Here is a 21,097-nt window from a genome sequence, read left to right on the forward strand (position 1 = left end):
CATGCTGGTCAGTATACTCTCACTGTGTCCACAGGGTACTTGGCACCCCACAGATACATTTCCTCCTCCCCTCACTATCCTCTTGCAATGCAGTCTTCCAACATTTCTTCAGCCATCCTCTCTGCAGCATCTCACATGTACTGTACACAAGTAAGAAAAATACCAAGACAATAAAATGGAGGATGCTTACTTTAACAAAAACGAATTACTACACATGGGTCTCATTCCCCATCCTCCTCATTGTGCCCTCTTCCAGCCACCAACTCAATTCACTACATGTATAATATACACTATCGACCTTACACATGCTCTTTTACACTCATGTGTATGCATACCTACTGAGGATTACACTTCATGCATAATTTAGTCCACGAAAAGTTATGTCATAATTAAAATTTATTATTCTTTGAAGATACTGAAAGATGTTGCTATTATTGCTACGAAATACTTAACAACAGCTGCCCCCCACAAGACATTTACTCGGCTGTCATAACGGGCAGCCGTCACTCGCTTGTCCTTCCCCAACAGCAAAGGACTCCTTTTAAACCTCATGCAGTTTATAGGCCTTGCCTCAAGAGCTCCCTCCTGATCCTCCCGCTTCCTCAACAAAAAAGATAAGACAACCACTACCACTCCCCACCCTTAACGGTAACGACTCCCGACAACCACTAAAAGACACACACACACACACACACATGAAAGGACTCCCAATTCAACCTCCCGCTGATCCCCAGTTCACTGCCCCCAAAACTTACCCGCCTAGCCTTACCGGCAGCGGAAGCGCGCACGCCGGCTCTTCTACACATGCGCGAGCACGCCGTGCTCCTTGAGAAGAAAAGGGGGAGGGGACAAAAAGTGTGTGCGCGCGCAATCCGTTTCTGGCCAGTCGAGTGAAGAGGAAAACGGGGTGGGCGGAGTCACGGGAGGAAGGACTGGCGGAGACAGGTGTGTGTGTTCTACAGGCGGAGCTCATGAGGGAAAGGAGCTTGTCGGGAGGGAGAGATGTGTTTAGTAGCTCGGGGAATGCGAGTCGGAGCGGGGAGAGGTGATGTAAAGCCGTGCGGTGGTTGCTTGTTCTTTTTAGGTAGTCTGTGTGTCGTGTAAGGCCTGGTGGTTATGATCATGTTTCATGCAGAGTTATGCATTTTTTAAAAGGGCTGTGGAGAGTTACCGTCTGTTTTTAATGCGTTCCAAGAATTCTGAGAAGGATAGTTTGTAGCAGGTTGCTGTATAGATAATCATTTTTAAGGTTTCTGAGTGGGGTACTTTGGAAGTAAACTATAATTAATGTTGTGATTTTGCCTGCCCTCAGAGATGGAGACTGGGGAACATCATGTTGCCTAGCTCCCATTATTCCTGCCCGTTGGCTATGTTGGTTGGGACTGATGGGAACTGGAGTCTAACAACATATGGAGGGCATGATGCCTAGAACAATGACTGGGGAAGTTTAGCTCGCCAGATATTGCTGAACTACAACTCCCATCAGCCCCTGCAACCATAGCCAATGGCTTGGGTTGATGGGAGCTGTAGTTCAGGGATGATGTAGTTCAGCAACACGTGGAGGGCCAAATGTTCTCTACACCTATTCTAGATCTTGAATATGCATGAGTCCAAAATGTCCAATAATAGGAATTTAGCTTATTCAGTCTCCTGGATAAATCTGTTTTAAGCAACCCAATCCCAAATGAAGGGGATGGGGAAGAAGCAAAAGAAGGCGATATATGAAAAAGCAAAAGAAATCATGCAAAGATGTTCGACCTGTTCTGGAGGGGGTTGCACTCCCCCTGAAGGAACAGGTTCGTAGCTTGGGAGTTCTTTTAGATCCATCCCTGTCACTTGAGGCTCAGATAGCCTCGGTGGCGCGGGGTGCTTTTTACCTGCTTCGGCTGGTGGCCCAGCTACGCCCCTATCTGGACAGAGGGAACCTTGCTTCAGTAGTTCATGCGCTGGTAACCTCGAAGTTAGATTACTGCAATGCGCTCTACGTGGGGCTGCCTATGAAGACGGTTCGGAAACTGCAGCTTGTGCAGAATGCAGCGGCCAGACTGCTCACGGGGACCAGACGGTTTGACCACATAACACCAATTCTGGCTCGCTTGCACTGGCTGCCTATTTGTTTCCGGGCCTGGTTCAAAGTGCTGGTTCTGACCTATAAAGCCTTACACGGCACAGGATCACAATACCTGTTGGAACGCCTCCCCCATTACGAACCTGCCCGTACACTATGTTCATCATCAAAGACCCTCCTCCGAGTTCCCACTCATAGGGAAGCTCGGAGGGTGGTGACGCGGAAAAAGGCTTTTTCTGTGGTGGCCCCCGAACTGTGGAATGATCTCCCAGAGGAGATACGCCTGGCGCCAACGTTACTATCTTTTTGGTGCCAGGTTAAAACTTTTCTCTTCACCCAGGCTTTTTAACATGCTTTTAATATGCTCTTAACTTGCTTGTATGTGTGGATATTGTTTTAATTTTTAACATTTTAAATTTTTAATGTGTTTATATTGTTATAGGTTTATTGTACTTCTGATGTTTCTTGTCTTGTGAACCGCCCAGAGAGCTTCGGCTATGGGGGGGTCTATAAGTTTAATGAAATAAATAAAATAAATAATTCTGTGCATGTTTATTGAGAAGAAAGCCCCTCTTGAACTAAGTGAGGCAAATTGCTGAGTAAGCATGCTTAAGAGCAGACTGCATCAGAGTGAAAAGAGTTTGATGTAAATGGTAAGAGGGGGAAAAGGAAGAGAAAGGTTGAATGGAGAAGCGAAAGGCACAATAAAGGTTTAGTGGGGTGGCATAGTGAAAGGATGGCAAGAAAAAGGGCGTGGAGAGACTGATCTGGGAAACTAGGCAGTTCATGGAGCCTAATAGAAAGGGCTGAAGACTGTTAGATGTGCTGTTGAAGGAATAGGAATGTAGGAAATCCAGCCCATATTAGCTCAGGGAACAAATGTTGATGCTCTATAACTAGCTCTTCCTCAACCTAGTTGAAGTTTTGGTTTCACTTTTTCCTCTTGTTATGTAAGAGGGGGGAAGGCTTGTTTAAGGAGCTTTGGCTGGAATAATGCCATTGCTTTGGGTCCTGAAAGGCGATTTTCATTTTGTGTTGCTTGCCTCCCACCCCAAATCCTAGGACCAACTCAAGTACCTTCTATCTCCATTTCTTGTTGTTGTGTTGGCGTAGAGAAATGACTGGGATTGGCAAGTTCAATCTGCTGCCAAGTGGAAAAAGAATAGAGCACCTGTCAAAAGTGGTCCCCTGAGGTTGGGAGAAACTAGGGTCTGGTCTGATGGCTGTATCCACTTCCCCACCCCTGCTCAAAAGTATAAATGCCTTGAGAAAGCAATCCTATATGCATACATATCCACAGGATTGCATTGTTAGTTTTGTAGCAGAATGTCTGTGTCACAGTTGTTTGGAGGGAGAGATGAGAAGGGAAAGGCCAGATCAAAAGGATAGTAGAGGCAGGGTACTTGCTTCTAGTGCATGTGTGGGGAACCTTTAGCCCTCCTTATGTCTGCTGAACTACATCTCCCATTATCCTAGTCATTGGCCATGCTGACTGGGGCTGCTGGGAGTTGTAGTTCCATCAACCTCGGGGGGGTGCTACAGGTTCTCTGCACCTGTTCTAACATCTCTAAACTAGATCAGAGGTCAACAAATGAAAACAAAGGCCTTGTATGTACCTCTCATGAAGGAAAGGCCTTGCATGTTCCTCTTATGAAGGTGACAACACACTCTGGGTGCACAAATGCATCTTGGATTTGAGTCTTGTATATGTCTACAACAGCCTTCCTCAAGCTGGTGCCCTCAGGGTATTTTCACCTACAAAGCCCATCACCCCTGATCATTGGCCATACTGGCTGTTGGGATTTGGAGTCTTAACAGCATCTGGAGAGCCTCTGGTTGGGGAAGGTTGGTCTGCAGTAGACATAGGAATTGTCATTCTCTACAGCTGTAAATAGTTATGCATAAAATTCTTCATACTATATATTTTCAGTGAGTAAAACCTTGTCTTAAAAAGCATTTCAGCCATCCCAAAAAGGAAAGATATTTCACTTGAGGTTTTTTTGTTCCACTGTTCCCCATTTCCAAATTTTCCATTTGAAAAAAAGATCTTGGGGGGTAGCAGGGAGAACAAGTTCCCTATTTTTTTCCATTTCCCCCTGGCCCTTCACATCTCAATACCTTTGTCCCACACCATCTAGAGCAGCAGAAGGGAACCTGTGGCTCTGCAGATGTTGCTGGACTCTAACTCCATCAGCCCCAGCCAGTATGGCCAATGATGTTGGAAGCTGGAATTCAACAACATAGAACCTTAAATGCCAAAGCCTTAAATTGATCTTGGTAAGAAATTGTTAGCCGGCAAAGTTGATCCAGCTCTGGCATAATACGTTGCTGGCTCTGGACAACAGTCTGACTGCCATATTTGTACAGCCCTTCTGCAAAATGAGAAGCATGCTATATATCCCCAAACAGCTAAGGTTCCAGGTAAAAAATCAAAAGTAATTCATCCCATTACATGGGAACTCTGAATATTTTGGCTGGAAGTAAGTCCTAATAGCAAGGGTTGTCCTATTAGTTTCTAAGCATCAGATTCTGGAACATGAAGACACTATCAGAACAGAGTAGTCTGGTTAGCGAGTTGACCTGTGACAGATCTGATGCCTGTTTACACATTTGAATTAGTTGCTTTACAGGTTTCAGATTTGTCCTTCTGTGATGTAAGCCATTTCCCTGCCAAGGCTTGATGTGCCCAAATGGGAGAAAAAGTGGACCATTTTAAATTGCGTTGGGGTGGGGGAGCTACCTTGGAATATTATTATTATTTGCCAATTTGTAACCCGCTTTCGTTCACAGAATTCAAAGCGGCGAACAACAGTATAGTCTCATACAATGTAAATAAACTCATAAAATCAGTTAACATATCCATTAAAAATCAATTAAAATGAACATTAAATGAAATAGTGCCATTTACATATTAAAAACCTGGCGAAATAAAAACGTTTTAACATGTCGACGAAAATCTAAGAGGGAGTTAGAAAGCCGTATGTCAAGTGGAAGGGCATTCCACATACTAGGGGCTATAACTGAAAAGGCTCTATTCCTAGTGCTCGCTTGACAGATGGTAAAAGCTGAAGGAATAGTTAAAGTGCATTCAGCAATGGATCTCAGTGGGCGGTGGGATGTATATTTACCCATATGCCTGCGTTAGGACTGATAAAAGTCAGTGTGGGATTTGATGGTAGGAGAAAGGTGTTGTGCGTGCTAGAAGAGCAGAAGGAGCCGTTTGAATTTGGCCCAAGGAAGCAGTCCTAAATTTGTGGACCTCTCTGGTAGAAATCGTGTGTTGGGGCATGAAGTATGTTGCTCTTAATTTGGGTCTGAATCTGCTCTGTACTTTGCACGCTCAGCTTGGTCTAGATTTTATTTTGAGGAAGCACACAGAATCTTGATGCCTGTGTCATTTAGCCAGCAGTGGACAATTTTTCTGACAGTTTCCTTCCTAACAGCAACCCTGTATAATGCCTAATAGACTGCTGTTGAGAATTTCAAAAAGTGTTTGCTATTCAGGGCATCTCCAGGTGACTTGTTTCTGAGCATTCGTCCTGATTTGTTTGAGCATTTGTTGTGATTGGCTTGTGGGGAGGTTTTACAACAATGGACATTCATCCTGATTTCATTGCATGGTAGCTATAAATCATCCTGTTAATCACTTGTTCATCCCACACTTAAGTGTATTTCCCCATGACTTTCTTAACAGCAACGTCAGGTTTTTTAAAGTGGGTTTAGTGTTCCAGGGCAACAGAGTGTTGTAATCCACTTTAATTGTGCAAACCTAAATTTCTGTTTTGTGCCTGAATCCCTCCTGCAGATTATTGACAATCTGGAGGCAACCTCCATGTAAGGTGTTGCTGCTCTCAAATACACACAGATGTACCAGGTTGCATTTGGCTCTCTGGATTGTAGCCATGCTTGCCAGAGTTAAATAAATAGCCAATTCCTTCGTAGAGTTCAATTCATGCTCTAAATATTCTGTTAACTTGCTCCATATATTTGTCAGCTGCCTCAAAAGAGCTTTCATTGCTCTTGTATAACCAGGATTAAGTTCAATGGTATTTGTTTGCTGGACTAACCTTACAATTAAACCTGTGAGCTTTAAAATCCTTGTTCTATGCAGGCCATTTTCTGGTTTGGAGCCTGCAGCCTCGTGTTAATATTTGCCCTTTTCTTTCAGGGGGACCGCTACTTATGGGCAGGGGCATCTCACTGGACCCCCCAAGATGTTTCCCTTAAAGGGTGCAGAACTAGGAGCGTTTACCTTCTTTGCTTCAGCTCTTCCAAATGATGTTTGTGGGAGCAACGGTCTACCCTTGACACCAAACTCCATAAAGATCCTGGGGCGCTTTCAGATTCTGAAGACAATTACGCATCCCAGGCTCTGCCAGTATGTAGATATTTCTCGTGGAAAGCATGGTGAGTGTGTTCTTTCTCCCTTCCCTGCAACTGTTGGGTGTGCATGCAGGAGTGTTACAGTAATTATTCTGTACATGTGTTTCAAAGCATTGGCTTCAAAGAAGCAGTCAGCATTTTTTTTCCCAAGGCAGCACTTCACTTTTCCCCAGACTGACTCTGTAGCAACATTTTTCAGTCTTGTCTCTATTGTTGCACATAACAGACACAGATGTAGGGGGCTGCTGGGTTGCAGGCCTTTGTTATCTTGTAGTTCAGCTCACACTGATAACTTTTAGGTATTTCCTTTTCTTTTTCACACTCTCTCTGTCTTTCTTTGCTACCTCCCCCCACCCACCTATCCCCATTCCTTCTTGGGCTTCTCTTCTTTTTTTTAAAAAAGATAGAAAATCTGCAGGCTTCTTTTAGTCCATTTGTTTCATAGGTTCCTGTAATTCATCAATCTGTCTTGCCTTTTCTTTAATTCTTTAAATCTCTCTTTTGATGTTCGAAGTTTAAAAGCAATGTGCTCCACAGAAGGCAGCTCCAACAGTTCTCTCCCAGTCCTCACATTTTGGAACCTATTAGTGAGGCATATATAATGGTGAAAATGAAGTATAAACTGTAATTCACACCTCTTGGTGTGTATTTTGTGGACCACTGAATGTTGTGAATCACTGACTTAAGTTTTAAGTGCATCTTTTGCTCTGATCTTACAAAGGTCTTAACTTTTTATAGTCAATCAATACAATTTACTATTTTTAAATGGCATTTATTGAAGGTATCTAGACTTTTCCAAGTCATTGTTCCATCTTCAAACAAGCAAGTAAAATGAGTTTCTGTTGTGAACAGTTTAATCCTATTTACGCCTATTCAGAAATAAGCTTCGCTGAATTCAGTGAGACTTGTTCCCAGATAAATGTGTATAGGATTATTACAGTGTTAAAATGCCATCAACATGGCACTGCTTTCTCATGAATATGGCAGCATCCTCTAGGTTAGGGATGGACAACTTTTGGCCCATCGCTGGACTACAATTCCTGTCATCCTGATCATTGGCCTTAATAGCTGGCGCTGATAGAAACCGAAGTCCCAACAAATATGCAGCACCACCAGGTGAAAACGAGGAAGCCCATACTCTTGTCATCAGATTGCAGGGAAGGTTGAGATGAAACTGTCCCTTGCTTTCTTGCTTTCCTTGTCCATTTCTGATATGTAGCTTGTCTGCCCCTGAAGAAAAAACATATCTGTAAAATGTTGATACATAATTCTTACTGCAATGAAAATTATGGCAGTACTTGTGTGCAGAAGTCCAGATACTGAGGCATTTCCAAGGCCCAAATCCAGAGATGATTAGTCAAGTTTTAAGTCCCACTGAAATCAATAGGACAAATTCGTTGTGACTGATTAGTTGTGTCCCATTTATTTCAGAGGGACTTAGCGTGCCTGACTCCTTTGCACCACTGAACTCATCTTGACTTCTTTTTATACATAACTAAACTCTAAAGTTGTTGTGGCTGAAGGATGGAAGCAAGGAGAGAGTCATAGGGTTGGGGTTGTATCCGATGTAATGCTAAATAAAAGTAAGTTAATGGTATACTTGTTACGCTGGTGAAAAGTTTGCACCAGTGGAATGTTGTTATGCAAGAGAACACATAAACAGGTTGCTGGTAACTTTGTTGCACAATAGGTTGCGCAATCTGTCACACAATGCGTTTCCATTAGCGTTGGAGTTCTCTGTTGCTCAACATTAAAACTCACCTACCCACTAGTGCAAGAGTCCTTGTGCTAGCTGATGCAGAATGTTGGATACAGCCCAGAGGGTTAGAGAGCACCTTGTAGGCAATCTGGCACAACTCCTTGCTTGATGCAAGAAACTAGAGTTAGATCATCCCCAACAGATGGCTTTCCAGTCTCTTCGTGGAGACCTGTTGTGAAGGAGAGCCCACCTCCCCTCTAGAGAATTGGTACCATTGTCAAACTGCTCACTCCATAATCCAGATGGTTTATTTACTTATTTTTTTTAATAAAAGTATATCTATATCGCCATATCATAAAATATCAGGGCATGGTACAACTATAAAACATAAAACATCATTAAAAACAATGCAGGTAATCGCTAAAGGGACTGGCTAATTCATTTAAACAACTGCAAAGGCCTGCCAGCATTAAGAGGTCTTCAAGAGATACCTGAAGGTCATAGCAAAAATGCTTGCTAAGTCTGCCGGAAGAGTGTTCCACAGCATGGGATCAGCAACACTAAATGCCTGACTTCTAGCAGAGGCCAGTCGGATCTCTGTAACATGGGGGGCAACTAGCAGCGCTCCTCCAGATGATCTCAGTGATCAAGCTGGGATACAAGGGCTCAGCCAGTCCTTAAGATATCCTGGATCCAATTCGTTCAAGGCTTTGTATATCTAATGTTTCGCTAGTGTTCAGGGCTTTGTATATCAACTGAAATCTGTCCTCTATGCCCATTATATCTAATCCTGCTAGCGTGCCTCACATGGGACAGAAAAAGAAAACAGGCTGCAGTTAGGAAAACAGTTCAAGAGGGCCAAACATGTTTCCAACACCAGGGTCAACAACAGCAGGTGGGTTTGGGTCCTACCCACTAATCCTCTCCATACCTAGTGAAGTGCTGCAGGATTGTCATGGACTGCAATCAACCTTGACTTAAAACTGGCCAGCAATCCTGGCTTGCTAAGGATAAACAAACCACAATAGGCCATAATACTAAGCAAGGGCTGGGGAACCTTTTTGGCCGGGCGGCTAGATCTTTATTTTTTTCCCCATCCCACAAACCAACTTTGGTGGGTGGGACCACCCATCTGCCAATCATCTAGCATCACAGGAAACATGCTGGCGAAGCAGCACCCACCAGGATTGAACTCGCTTATGAGAGGGGAGGTAAATTCTGTTGTTTTGGCTGCATGCATAAGTCCCCAGCAGGGAAACGAGTGCATGCAGCCAACCTGACCAGTATTTAACACCCGCTCACCAGTTGATGAAAAGGGGTTATATCCTGCTGCTTTGGTTGCTTGCCAGCTTCCTGTGGGGAACTGGCAGGAGCAGCCAATGCAGAATTGAACTGCCCAGTGATGTCAGCTGATTGGGAGGTGGGTGTGGTTTTGGGAAAATGACTTTGCGGACCAAATTGGTGGGCCAGTAGTTCATTACCCTTGTGTTAAGGTATCCCCTTCCTAGTTTGTATACTGCTCATGCAAAAGGAGGAGGGAAGCGGAAGTAATTGGACACAGTTCATGCACAATGTAGTTAATTAAGCCAAGGTTCATGACTTCTGTGCAAATGTTGCCACTGAGTTTGCCAGCACTGAACTTTGGAATCAAGTGTTAAATACAAAATGACTTTAACAAGAAATTTACTCCCTGTCCATTACCACTAAGGGCGGGGCTCTTTCACCGGAGACCGCCACCACCTCCTATTCTGCCCAAATAATGGACAGAAGGTAGCTGACAGTATAGGAGAGCCCATGGATGCCCATGACACCATGTGTTTTGGTGATACTTAACTATGAAGTATGCCTTGTTAGAGTTGCAGAGGTTAGTACATGGTAAATGGTCTTATTTACACCACAACTCCAGCCATGTCTACTCAGAAGTAAGTCCAACTGAATTCAGTGGTGCACTAAAGTATGGTTAGGAGTACAGCCTTAGTTTTTAGAAGCAGGCAACACCCTCCCCCCAAGCATTCCTTCCATTGAAAATCTTACATCTCTCAAACTGTGTTTTTCTTCATATCTTTGGTATGATGTGGGGGCCCCAAAATAGGCCACACTATGCAGTTGATACTCACTGCCAGTAACTGATTATTATTTGATTGGTTTCCCCCTGTAATTCATTGTACAATTGATTGTCCCTCCCCATTTGTCCTTAATTATTGGCTTATAATTTCCTTTCTATATTTTTACATAATTTTCTGTTATTTTTTTTTAGTATATATTTCTTTCAAGGAGCTCTTATTTTAGGGGTGTGGTGTATGGCCTATATGCAAGTCAGTATGTTATTTAAAATCCCAAGATTCTGTCAGACTTTTTAATGACCAAAAAAAGCAAGACCAGGATGGCACAGTGCACACAGCAGCAGACTTCATGTGGGCCGGTTTAGGCTTCACTCAAAATGATATCCCTGAATACATTTTTTAAATCTTGCATGCTCCTCTCCTGAGGAGATCTGCAAAGGTATGGTGTGTCTCCATATGCACACAGAGGGTTCCTAGAAATATACAAAGCCTTCCTTGAATACACAACCTACCTACCATAATGCCTGGTGTATTGGTAGATGTCACCCTTTAGGATGCACACCTTAATGCAGTGGGGGGTTTGAGAGTGTTCAAGAAGCTGAGAGCAATGCCGTCAGATCAAGAGGCTAGACTCCTAGCAGGGGCACCCAAGGCGGAATGGTCAAAGCTGAGACACCAGGCTAAGATGCATCCAAACTCAGAGGAAGGCAATAGTAAACCACCTCTGAATACCTCTTACCATGAAAACCCTATGAAGAGATTATCCAAAATGCAACACGAGATAGTGCTGGAAGATGAGACCCCCAGGTCAGAAGGCATTCAACAAGCTACTGGGGAAGAACAAAGGACAAGTACGAGTAGCGCTGTGACTAATGACGCAGCTGGGTCAAAGCCGAAAGGAAGCCCAGAGGCTGATGCACACAGATGCGAAAGGAGAGTCTGGAGTTGTACAACGCACACAATAGGAACATGGAATGTGAGAAGCATGATCCAGGGAACGTTAGAAATTGTCAAGCAAGAAATGGAACGTATCAACAGTACAATACTTGGCGTGAGTGAATTAAAATGGACAGGAATGGGACATTTTCAACCAGGCAACTACAAAATATTTTATGCAGGAAATGAGAAATTAAGAAGAAATGGGGTTGCTTTAATAGTGAGAAGTCAAGGTCTGGGCGAGTGATATCAATGAGATTAAACAGGAAACCTATTAACATAACCATCATCCAAGCCTATGCTCCAACGGCAAACACAAAAGAAGAGGAATTGGAGAGATTTTACACAGAAGTACAGGAAGAAATTGCTCACACACCAAAACAAGATGTGCTGATAATCATGAAGGACTGGAATGCAAAAGTAGGGAACAGAGAAGAACTAGGAATTGTGGGGAAATGGGGCTTAGGAGACAGAAATGAAGCAAGAGAAAGACTTACTGAATTCTGTGAAGCCAATAATTTGTTTCTTGCAAACACATTTTTTGAGCAACCGAAAGACTGTACACGTGGATTTCACGAAATGGTCAATATGGGAACCAAATTGATTATATAATTGGTAGCAGAAGATAGAGAAGTTCCATACTTTCTGCAAAAACAAGACCAGGAGCAGACTGTGGTACAGATTATGAACTGGTCATATAAAAAATCAGAGTAAAGCTAAAGAAGAAGAACAAAACAATCGTAATGCCAAAGTACAATTTAAATAACATCCCAGAAAAATAAAATCAAATAAGGAACAGATTTGAGGCTTTAAACTGAGTTGACAGATAACCAGAACAACTATGGAGTGAAGTCAGAGAGATGATCAGGGAAGAATGCAAAAAGACAATACCTCTAGTTAAAAAGAGAGAAAGACCTCGATGGATGACTGAAGAAACTTAAAATGGTTAAAGAGAGAAGGAAAGCAAAAGGAGATAGAAACACGGTCAGAACCCTAAATGCAACAATATAGCAACTAATACGTAGGGATAAAGAGAACTAATAGTTATTGTATAGAAATAGAAGAGGACAACAAAAAGGGTAGAACAAGAGCCCTATTCCAAAAGATTAGAGAAATTACAGGGAAATTTAAACCAAGAGTAGGGATGTTGAATAATCAACAGAGGAACACACTGACTGACCGAGATGGAATAAAAGGAAGATGGAAGCAATACACTGAAGAACCCTATAAAAGAGATGCCAGGATGACAGATTCATTCATGGAGGAACTGTACAATGAAGAACCAGAAATTTTAGAATGTGAGATGAAAACTGCTCTTAAAATACTTGGAAGAAACAAATCACCAGGAACAGATGGCATACCAATAGATTTGCTACAAGCTACTGAGACTGAATCTGTCCAAATTTTGACAAAAACTTGTCAAGAAATATGGAAAACTAAACAATGCCCCACAGACTGGAAGCTTTCAATATACATCCCAATTCCAAAAAAGGGGATCCCAGGGAATGCAGTAATTATCGAACTATTACCTTAATCTCCCATTCAAGTAAAGTAATGCTCAAGATTCTACAACAAAGGCGCTTACCATATATGGAGAGAGAAATGCCAGACATCCAAGCTGGATTTAGAAAGGGAAGAAGCACCAGAGATCATATCGCAAACATACGTTCGATAATGGAATGGAGCAAGGAATTTCAGAAGAAAATCACCCTGTGCTTTATAGATTACAGCAAAGCCTTTGACTGTGTGTAGATCATGAAAACCTATGGAATGCTTTAAAATAAAAAGGGGTGCCACAGCATCTGATTGTCCTGATGCGCAACCTATACTCTGGACAAGAGGCTACTGTAGGGACAGAATCTGGAGAAACTTATTGGTTCCCCATCGGAAAGGGTGCGAGACAGGGGTGTATTTTCTCAACACATTTGAAATATGGTGTAGGAGGAAAGCTTTGCACATACCATGGACTATGAAAAATACAACTAATTGGGTGTTAGAACAAATTAAACCAGAACTGTCATTAGAAGCTAAAATGATGAAACTGAGGTTATCATACTTTGGACAAATCATGAGAAGACATGATTCACTAGAAAAGTCCATAATGCTGGGAAAAACAGAAGGGAGTAGAAAAAGAGGAAGGCCAAACAAGAGATAGATTGATTCCATAAAGGAAGCCACAGACTTGAACTTACAAGATCTGAACAGGGTGGTTCATAACAGATGCTCTTGGAGGTCACTGATTCATAGGGTTGCCATAAGTCGTAATCGACTTGAAGGCACATAACAGCAACAATTGCTAAATATGCTTATTATAACCTGCAGTTATTCAGCTTTTCACCTGACTGTTTGTTCTATTTACCCTTTTGATTTTCTCCTGTTCTGATGCTAGATATCAGAAGTGGCTTGTGTTTTAGGAACATTGTGTTTTCATGTATATGGGGAGTTCAGAGGTCAGGTTTTTCCTGTTTTCTATACTCTGTTCAAAACTGATTCAAGATGATCGTGTTTTTCTGGTATCTTGGCGTAGACTGTTGAAAAGAGGGTGGGGGAAGAGAATAACCATTACACCTGGGATCAGTTTTGTTACTTTTAAGTGAAGTTTTTCCCCCTCTTTTTTAACATGGTGAATTTTGTTAAACTAGCTTTAGCAGTGTGTCTTAAGCAGAATGTCTGGCAAAGTAGAGTAGAGCAGATAGGCTTCACATTGTAAATCTTCTTGTCTTTCTTTTTTTAAGGAGTGAGGCTTGTATGAAGAATGGCAATATTCTTACAACTATACCAGAATAATGATGTAGAGAGGAAAATCTGAAAATACTCTTAGCTGGTGATGCATTTTAGAACAAAAATATGGTGGCAAAATGGATATGCCTGTCATATTTCCTTTTTAATTGTTCTGTATTTATGTTTATAAACTGTTCCAAAACATTCATTGCAAGTAACACAAAATAGGTTATTTCATTCTTTATCATTTCAAAACATAAATTTCAAACAGTTGCATAATGCCTATTTGTAACATTTCAGACGCCTAACCAGAGCCAGATCTGACCCCATCAGAAATACCAGTTAGGGATAGAAACATAGCAAGTTACCTTCTACTAAGCTCAGTATTGCCAACACTAACTGGCAGTGGCTCTCAAGGGTTTCAGGCAGGAGTCTCCCAGCCCTATCTGGAGTTGCTGAGAATGTTTGGAGAGGGTGGAAACTTGGTCATGTTTGGGAGTGGACCTGCTGTCTGGCCCACCACATTCCATCCCTGTCATCATCACCCTGGGGTCAGATTCTCCTCCTTCAGTGGATGGGGTTGATGACTTTAGAACCAGAAGGGGAGTTGTGGGGGGGGCAGCCCCAGAAGCACTTCCACAAGACGAGTTTATGATGTCACATTTCCATCCTCTGACTTTCATCGCAGACACCCCAGAGCAACCATAGTTTCCCCCTCTCAGTATGGGTTTCATCCAGTGATAAATAGTACTGCTTAAATATTTTAACAGAGCAATCTTACTGGGTTGGGAGAGGTAGTAGTTTTGGCAGGTGAACTGTCAAATCAAAAGCCCTATCCAGCTTGCACGAGCAGGGCATGAGGTAGCGTGGGTGGCTAGTGTTTTTTCTCTCCCCCCCCCTTAGCAGTTTTGGGGCATATTTTTTTAAAAAGATTTTCCTTCCTATTGGTTCTAGTGATATACATTGGTGCCAGGATATAGCAACATGCTGAGGTTATATTTTGGGAAATGGGAGGGCTTTGGATTCAAAGCCTCTCCCTGTCCACCCTATTACTGGAATGCCTTCCTTTTAGCCCTTTCCACTATTGGCACAGTGATGGCAGAGGACCAATGGTGATGAGCCTTTCCATGGCTGCCAGAAGATTCTTCCAAGCACAGGCTTCCCTCTCCACCTGTGGGAGAGGGAGATCTGTAAAATGCTATGGCCCCCAGGAAGTTCTCTTGGGAAACTTAGGATTGCATCTGAAATATTTTCTCACATTTAAAATAAATTGTAAGTTAAGTTTCTCTCCTTTCTTTAGGAGGGAAGAAGTGTGATGAATGTTCTTAAATGTATAAATGTGGGGAAATGAATGTAATGCCTTATAATTTACTCTCTTTCATGATAGCGGATAAAAGTTCATTTTCAAAAAAAGTCTTATAAACTCTGTAAATAAAATAAATTGGAAAAATAAAAGGGAGGAGGTATTTATAGCAAGCAAAACAATATTAGTAGTAATATTCTCTTTGTCGTGGTCCAAAAATTGGTACCCATTTTATTTTGTTTCTTTTTGCCTTCCTTCACTTACACAAATATAACTTGTTAAACTTGATATTGAAGGAGTAGCTAACGTCAGATCTAATTCTAGAGGTTCTGATCCGTATCCAAATACATTTACTGAAAGTTGAAAATTGAAAATAGTGACAGTAAAACTGACAAACTTGAAAAAATGGAAAAAGTTGTTAAATTTCCAAAATTACCTTTTCCAACAATGACCCAAGGCGACATATAGAAATGTAAGATGTATAAAATATGCAGAGTTTAAAACCGAACAACAATACATCCATATGCTCCATAAAAATTAACAAAATCAAAAACTGGCAGAGTATAACCAAATACAAATAAAAAATTCATGATTAGTAAAACAGGCCATCAAATGCCTGGGAGCAAAGAAAATGTGTCACTGAGACTGTCTTTAACATTTTTTTCACTATCCTGGATGTTGAAGTAACTTGAGAAAAATTGCTCTTATATTCTCTACGCTGAAGCTACTCGAGACATTTGTTGGTTGCAAATAATTGCCATCTATATGTTAATGGAATTATATCTTCTATATAATGTATGCTCAGTATGATTTTTGTTTCCCCTAAAATAATTAGACACCCTCTTTGTATTATGAGATGCAATGTTAGAATAATATTATTTTATTATTTATTTATTTGTTTCATTTATAAACCGCCCATAGCGAGTGGCTCTCTGGGCGGTGTACAAAAGGTTAAAATACAAAATCACAATAAAATCAGCCTACAAACAATGAATACAAGCAGGAACAAAAGAAAAGAATTTTTTTTTTAAATTGTAACATAAACGCTTAAAATGCCTGGGAGCATTTTAATTTCAACGGGATGCAAGAGTGAAAGTGTTTGGTGCCTGTGTGTATTGAGATACTAAATCTGTCTCTGTATGTGTGTAATATTTTTCATTAGAGAGGCTGGTGGTTGTTGCTGAACACTGTGGAAGGAGCCTGGAAGATTTGCTTCGAGACAGGAAACCAGTGAGGTATGGTATCAAGGAAAACACTGCAAGGAAACATGCAAATTGAAAGGTTTATCTACTTTAAGTGACAAAGTCCAGATACGCTTTTTCTTTTAAAATGTTAACTACCTCTGCAGGTCTGTACAGATTCAAAGCGGATGTCTTCCCGTACTTTATCCTTCTGGCAGCCAGATAAACACATGCTTAGGATGAAGCATATATTTACTTCTGCACAAAGGTTTTAAGATTTTATGGCGACAGTACTGAAACCTGCCAGCCATTTCTCCCAATATATTTTGCTTGTGTTTTAAGTTATGTTTCAGATAAAGGGTGTTTTTTTTTTTAAAAAAAATACTCTGAAACTTATTGAGGAATTGTGTGTACATGACAGAGCTTGTGTATTAGTTGTGCAGGATTTTATGCTTCTAAATGATGAATGGTAACTTCATTTCTTCTATGAATAGAAAACAAATGTATGCATTGAGGCTTTCCTGTAGTTTTTATATCAATGTGTAGTACAAAATGCAGCACAGAGATCAGGACATTTTGTATAACTGTGTAATGTAAAGTGCAGCACAGAGATTAGGACTTTTTTTCTCTTCCATCTGACAAAGGAGCACATTCTGAGAAGGTGAGGGGATCAGGAAGCCCAGCTGTAACTCTGTTCAGTGCAAAATGTGGCACCGTTTTATGGTGTGCAAATGTGGCATGGCCACCCTGTCTGCTGCTGGCTTTAGGCTGTGACTAGCATAACCACAACCCAGGATCAACCATCTCTGACCGTACGATAAGCAGGTGAGGTTTTATTGGTGGTGTCACCACTGGCAGCTGCCCAGCTGGCAATGACCTGTGATAGCACCTTTTCAGTGGTGGCTTCCCATCTATAGAATGCCCTCCCCGGTGAGGTGTGCTTGTCTCCATCATTACTGACTTTTACGAGGAACTGATGAAAACATTCCTGTTTACCTAGGCATTTGATGGCTGAAGGAGACTGTTCCTGTCAACACAGAGATAATTAGATGGAATAATGTTTTTATCTACAACTGTTCTCAGAATGTTTTAAAATGCTTCTAGCAATGTGTTTACCTCCCTGGGCTCTTTTGGGAGGAAGGGTGGGATATAAATTTAATTAATATTACAGCTGTGTTAATACAGTATCCCTGTTGATGTGACAAATAGAGAGATATGATTGTGTGGACACAGGCAAGACAAAGGTGCAATCTTGTCTTGCCTGTATCCACACAATCATATCTCTCTAAGTTCTTGTGCTAGTACAACTGGACTTCCCCCCGTGCGTGCCCCACACTACCCCCAAATCTGCTCCAGAGGATTGGGAAAACTCCTAGAAGAGATTTGGGGTACGCAGTGGGGGGAGAGCATTCCATTGCATAAGGAAAAATCCTTGCACTGTTAGAACAATTTGCTTAGTACTGGGTGAATATAACCCTTTATATCTCATGAACATTCTCTGTGCAGCTGCCTGGGTGCTAGTCAGGTCTCAGCACTGGTACAGTGTTTGGTAGGGATTCCTCTGTGCCAGTACTGGGAGCACTGCACCCCAGGACAGGACAGAGGTGTCTGCATCTTGAAAATATTGCACTGTTCCCATAGATGAGACTGACAATGTAATTCTTAACCAATCATTCTTGTACAGATTTTAAAACTTGTGCTGTGATTGAAGCCTTACCTTCTTCTTAGTGTTAATATTTCCATCTCACCGGTACTGAATTCAGAACCCTCCTTTCTGAACTATTTAGCTGGGTTGAAGACTTAAGGGGAAAGTAACATACTTTTAAAATGGATAGAAAATAATGTGTCTCAGAAATCATTTTAACACCAAGTTATTAAATGCTAGCCCCTACAGAATAATGGTATGCAGAATGTGATCAGGCTTTGGCAAATCCCTACAGCATCAGAGCGCTCGGGGTCAGTTAATAGTAAATGCATAGTTTGGCCTTGTAGGCCTTTTTTTAATTAAATGTGGGGGTGGTGGGGAATCAGGATTTTTACTAAAAAAAACCCCTTTTCTCCCAAGCTGCTGTCCTGGTGAAAGCCCGGCCTGGTGAAAGGGGGATGGGCTCTGCTTTTTGGCTTGGGAGCTGTAGCAAAAGCCTGTCTTCATGAGATCAGGATTAGCTCCTGTCTCTCAAACCTGAGGTATGCTGCCAGCAGCCCTTCCTTTTCCCACTAACCTTGAGACAAGCACAATTCTCAAGGTTGACTATTATTAGTTAGGGTGTTGAAGGAGCATCCAGCCTTCACATCTTCTTCATGAAGCAGGGAGCTTGCTTTCCTCCCAATTCTCCCTAGATGGGAGTGTATGGCCTGGGTCCAAGGGACCTAGGCACCGTGGGGGAGAATACAGTCTCTTGTTTCCAGTGACAAACCATCAACAGCCAGTATTAAGCTAAGATTAAGAATAAGGTTTAAGATTGCAAAAGGGGAAAGGCAGAATGGTACCTGAAAGAACTATCCACCCTCTGCAGCTACTCACAAGCATTCGCTTCTGGTCCCCTTGCAGGTAACACTGTGACCTGGATGATCACATGGATAACCTACAGTTTGCTCAGGTGCTATACATTTATAGCAGTCTCTTACAACTTTAAACAGTCATGTCTTCCCTGAAGGAATCCTGGGAACTGTAGCTTGTTAAGGGTGCTGAATGTATTGTGAGGAGACCCCTGCTCCCCTGGCAGAGCTACAATTCACAACGTTCCCTGGGAAGAGGAACCACTCTGGGAATTGTAGCTCTGGGAGAAAAGGGGTTTCCTAACAACTCTCTGCACTGTTAACAGACTATAGTTCCCAGGATTTTTTTTTGGGGGGGGAAGCAATGGTTATATAAAATGGTAAAATAGTGCTTTGAATATATAGTGCACATGTGTTTCCAGTTTCCATTTCCTGGTGGTGGTATTTATTTATTTATTTATTGAATTTCTTACGTCACCCATCTGGCTGGCTATTTGGCTACTCTGGGTGACGTACAAAATAAGCATACAGATACAATAAACATTAAAAATCTGGATAGACCACATAGCTCCTGACAAGTCTCAGTATGCAAGTTGGAGAGAGCTCGCTGCTGTCATTCCATTCCTCTTGACACAAGTGGTCTTTGATTGGCTGGTCAGAACCACCCATCAATTAGATTTGTGGCATATAGCCAGGAAAGGTGCTGTTACCACCTTTTGGGAAGTGGGCTGTCAAGAGTGTTAACTGCTACCAGCTCCTTGCTAGATAGCAAGCTTTCTCCAGCTTGTGTATTCAGACTTGGAGGGAGTACTTTGGACTCTCTAGGAAATGGAGTGAAATGTTGGGGATTTTTTTAAAGAGAAAGGCTATGGGTAGGCCAGCACTGTGCCACAGGAAAGGCACTACCATTAGCCTCTTAGCTACAGAGCAAAAACAGAGATTGCTTCTGAGATCCTGCAATTTGGACATAACATATGGCTGGAGAGCTCTCTTGATTTATCTTTATAGCAAATGTACAGATGCTAGTGTACAGAGCATACTTAATGAGCAGGTACATGTAAGTTCACAATAGATATATTTTTATTTATTTATTTATTACATTTATATACCACCCCATAGCCAGTGCTCTCTGGGTAGTTTACAAAAATTAAAAACACTGAACATTAAAAACAAATATACAATTTTAAAAACCATACAAAGTTTAAAACCATGAAGTACAGATAAACCAGGTAAAAGACCTGGAGTCATAGCTCAGCACATGCTGTTAGAATGCCTGGGAGAAAAGGAAAGTCTTGATCTGGCGCTGAAAAAATAACAACATTGGCGCCAGGCAAACTTCATCAGGGAGATCATTCCATAATTTGGGGGCCACCACTGAAAAGGCCCTTTCCCTTGTTGCCATCCTCCGAGCTTCCCTTGGAGTAGGCACCCAGAGGAGGGCCTTTGATGTTGAGCATAGTGTACAGGTGGGTTCGTGTCGGGAGACGCGTTTTGTCAGGTATTGTGGTCCCAAGCCGTGTAAGGCTTTATGGGTTAAAATCAGCACCTTGAATCGAGCTCGGAAACATACAGGCAGCCAATGCAAGCGGGCCAGAATCGGTTTTATATGTTTGAACCAACTGGTCCCTGTTACCAATCTGGCTGCTGCATTTTGCACAAGCTGCAGTTTCCAAACTGTCTTCAAAGGCAGCCCCACATAGAGCGCATTGCAGTAATCTACCTTGGAAGTTACCAGAGCGTGGACAACTGAAGCCAGGCTATCCCTGTCCAGATAGGGGCATAGCTGGGCCACCAACCAAAGTTGACAGAAGGCACTTCATGCCACTGAGGCTACATGAGCCTCAAGTGACAGAGATGGTTCTAGGAGAACCCCCAAACTATGAAAACTAGTCCTTTAATTCCTTCTTTTCCCAGCAAGGCAAAAGACTGAAATTATTTTTCACAGATGTTAGCCTAAGAGTTGTTATTTAACTTTTGTAAATTGTATCTTGTAAATTGTATTGTTTTATTGATGTATTTTATATTGTATTTTTATATTTATGTTTTTTGTAAGTCGCCTTGAGGGCCTTCGGCTGAAAGGCAGGGTATAAATAAATAAATATTATTATTATTATTATTAATAATAATAATGATGATGATGATGGATGTTAAGAGAAATGCCCAGTCAAGTGCAATTTCTATGGAAGCCTAGTTTTCAATGAAAGTTGAGGCCCATATGTCTTCATGAAAAATGAAATGGACTGC

At 41.8% G+C, this 21,097-nt stretch overlaps 1 protein-coding gene across 5 annotated transcripts in view; it reads left to right on the forward strand.

Moving 5' to 3' along the window:
* The first annotated feature begins 854 nt into the window (after positions 1-854).
* TBCK (TBC1 domain containing kinase) overlaps positions 855-21,097 on the forward strand; it is a 135,732-nt gene continuing 115,489 nt past the window's right edge. For 3 of the 5 annotated variants that reach the window (XM_061585463.1, XM_061585467.1, XM_061585468.1), the window contains exons 1-3: positions 958-1,045; positions 6,237-6,475; positions 16,336-16,408. In XM_061585463.1, the coding sequence (XP_061441447.1) occupies positions 972-1,045; positions 6,237-6,475; positions 16,336-16,408 (386 nt within the window). In that variant the 5' untranslated portion in view covers positions 958-971. The other 2 variants (XM_061585464.1, XM_061585465.1) reach the window with 2 other exon arrangements.

This window comes from Rhineura floridana, chromosome 9, assembly GCF_030035675.1.
Source record: "Rhineura floridana isolate rRhiFlo1 chromosome 9, rRhiFlo1.hap2, whole genome shotgun sequence".
Classification (NCBI taxonomy): Eukaryota; Metazoa; Chordata; class Lepidosauria; order Squamata; family Rhineuridae; genus Rhineura; species Rhineura floridana.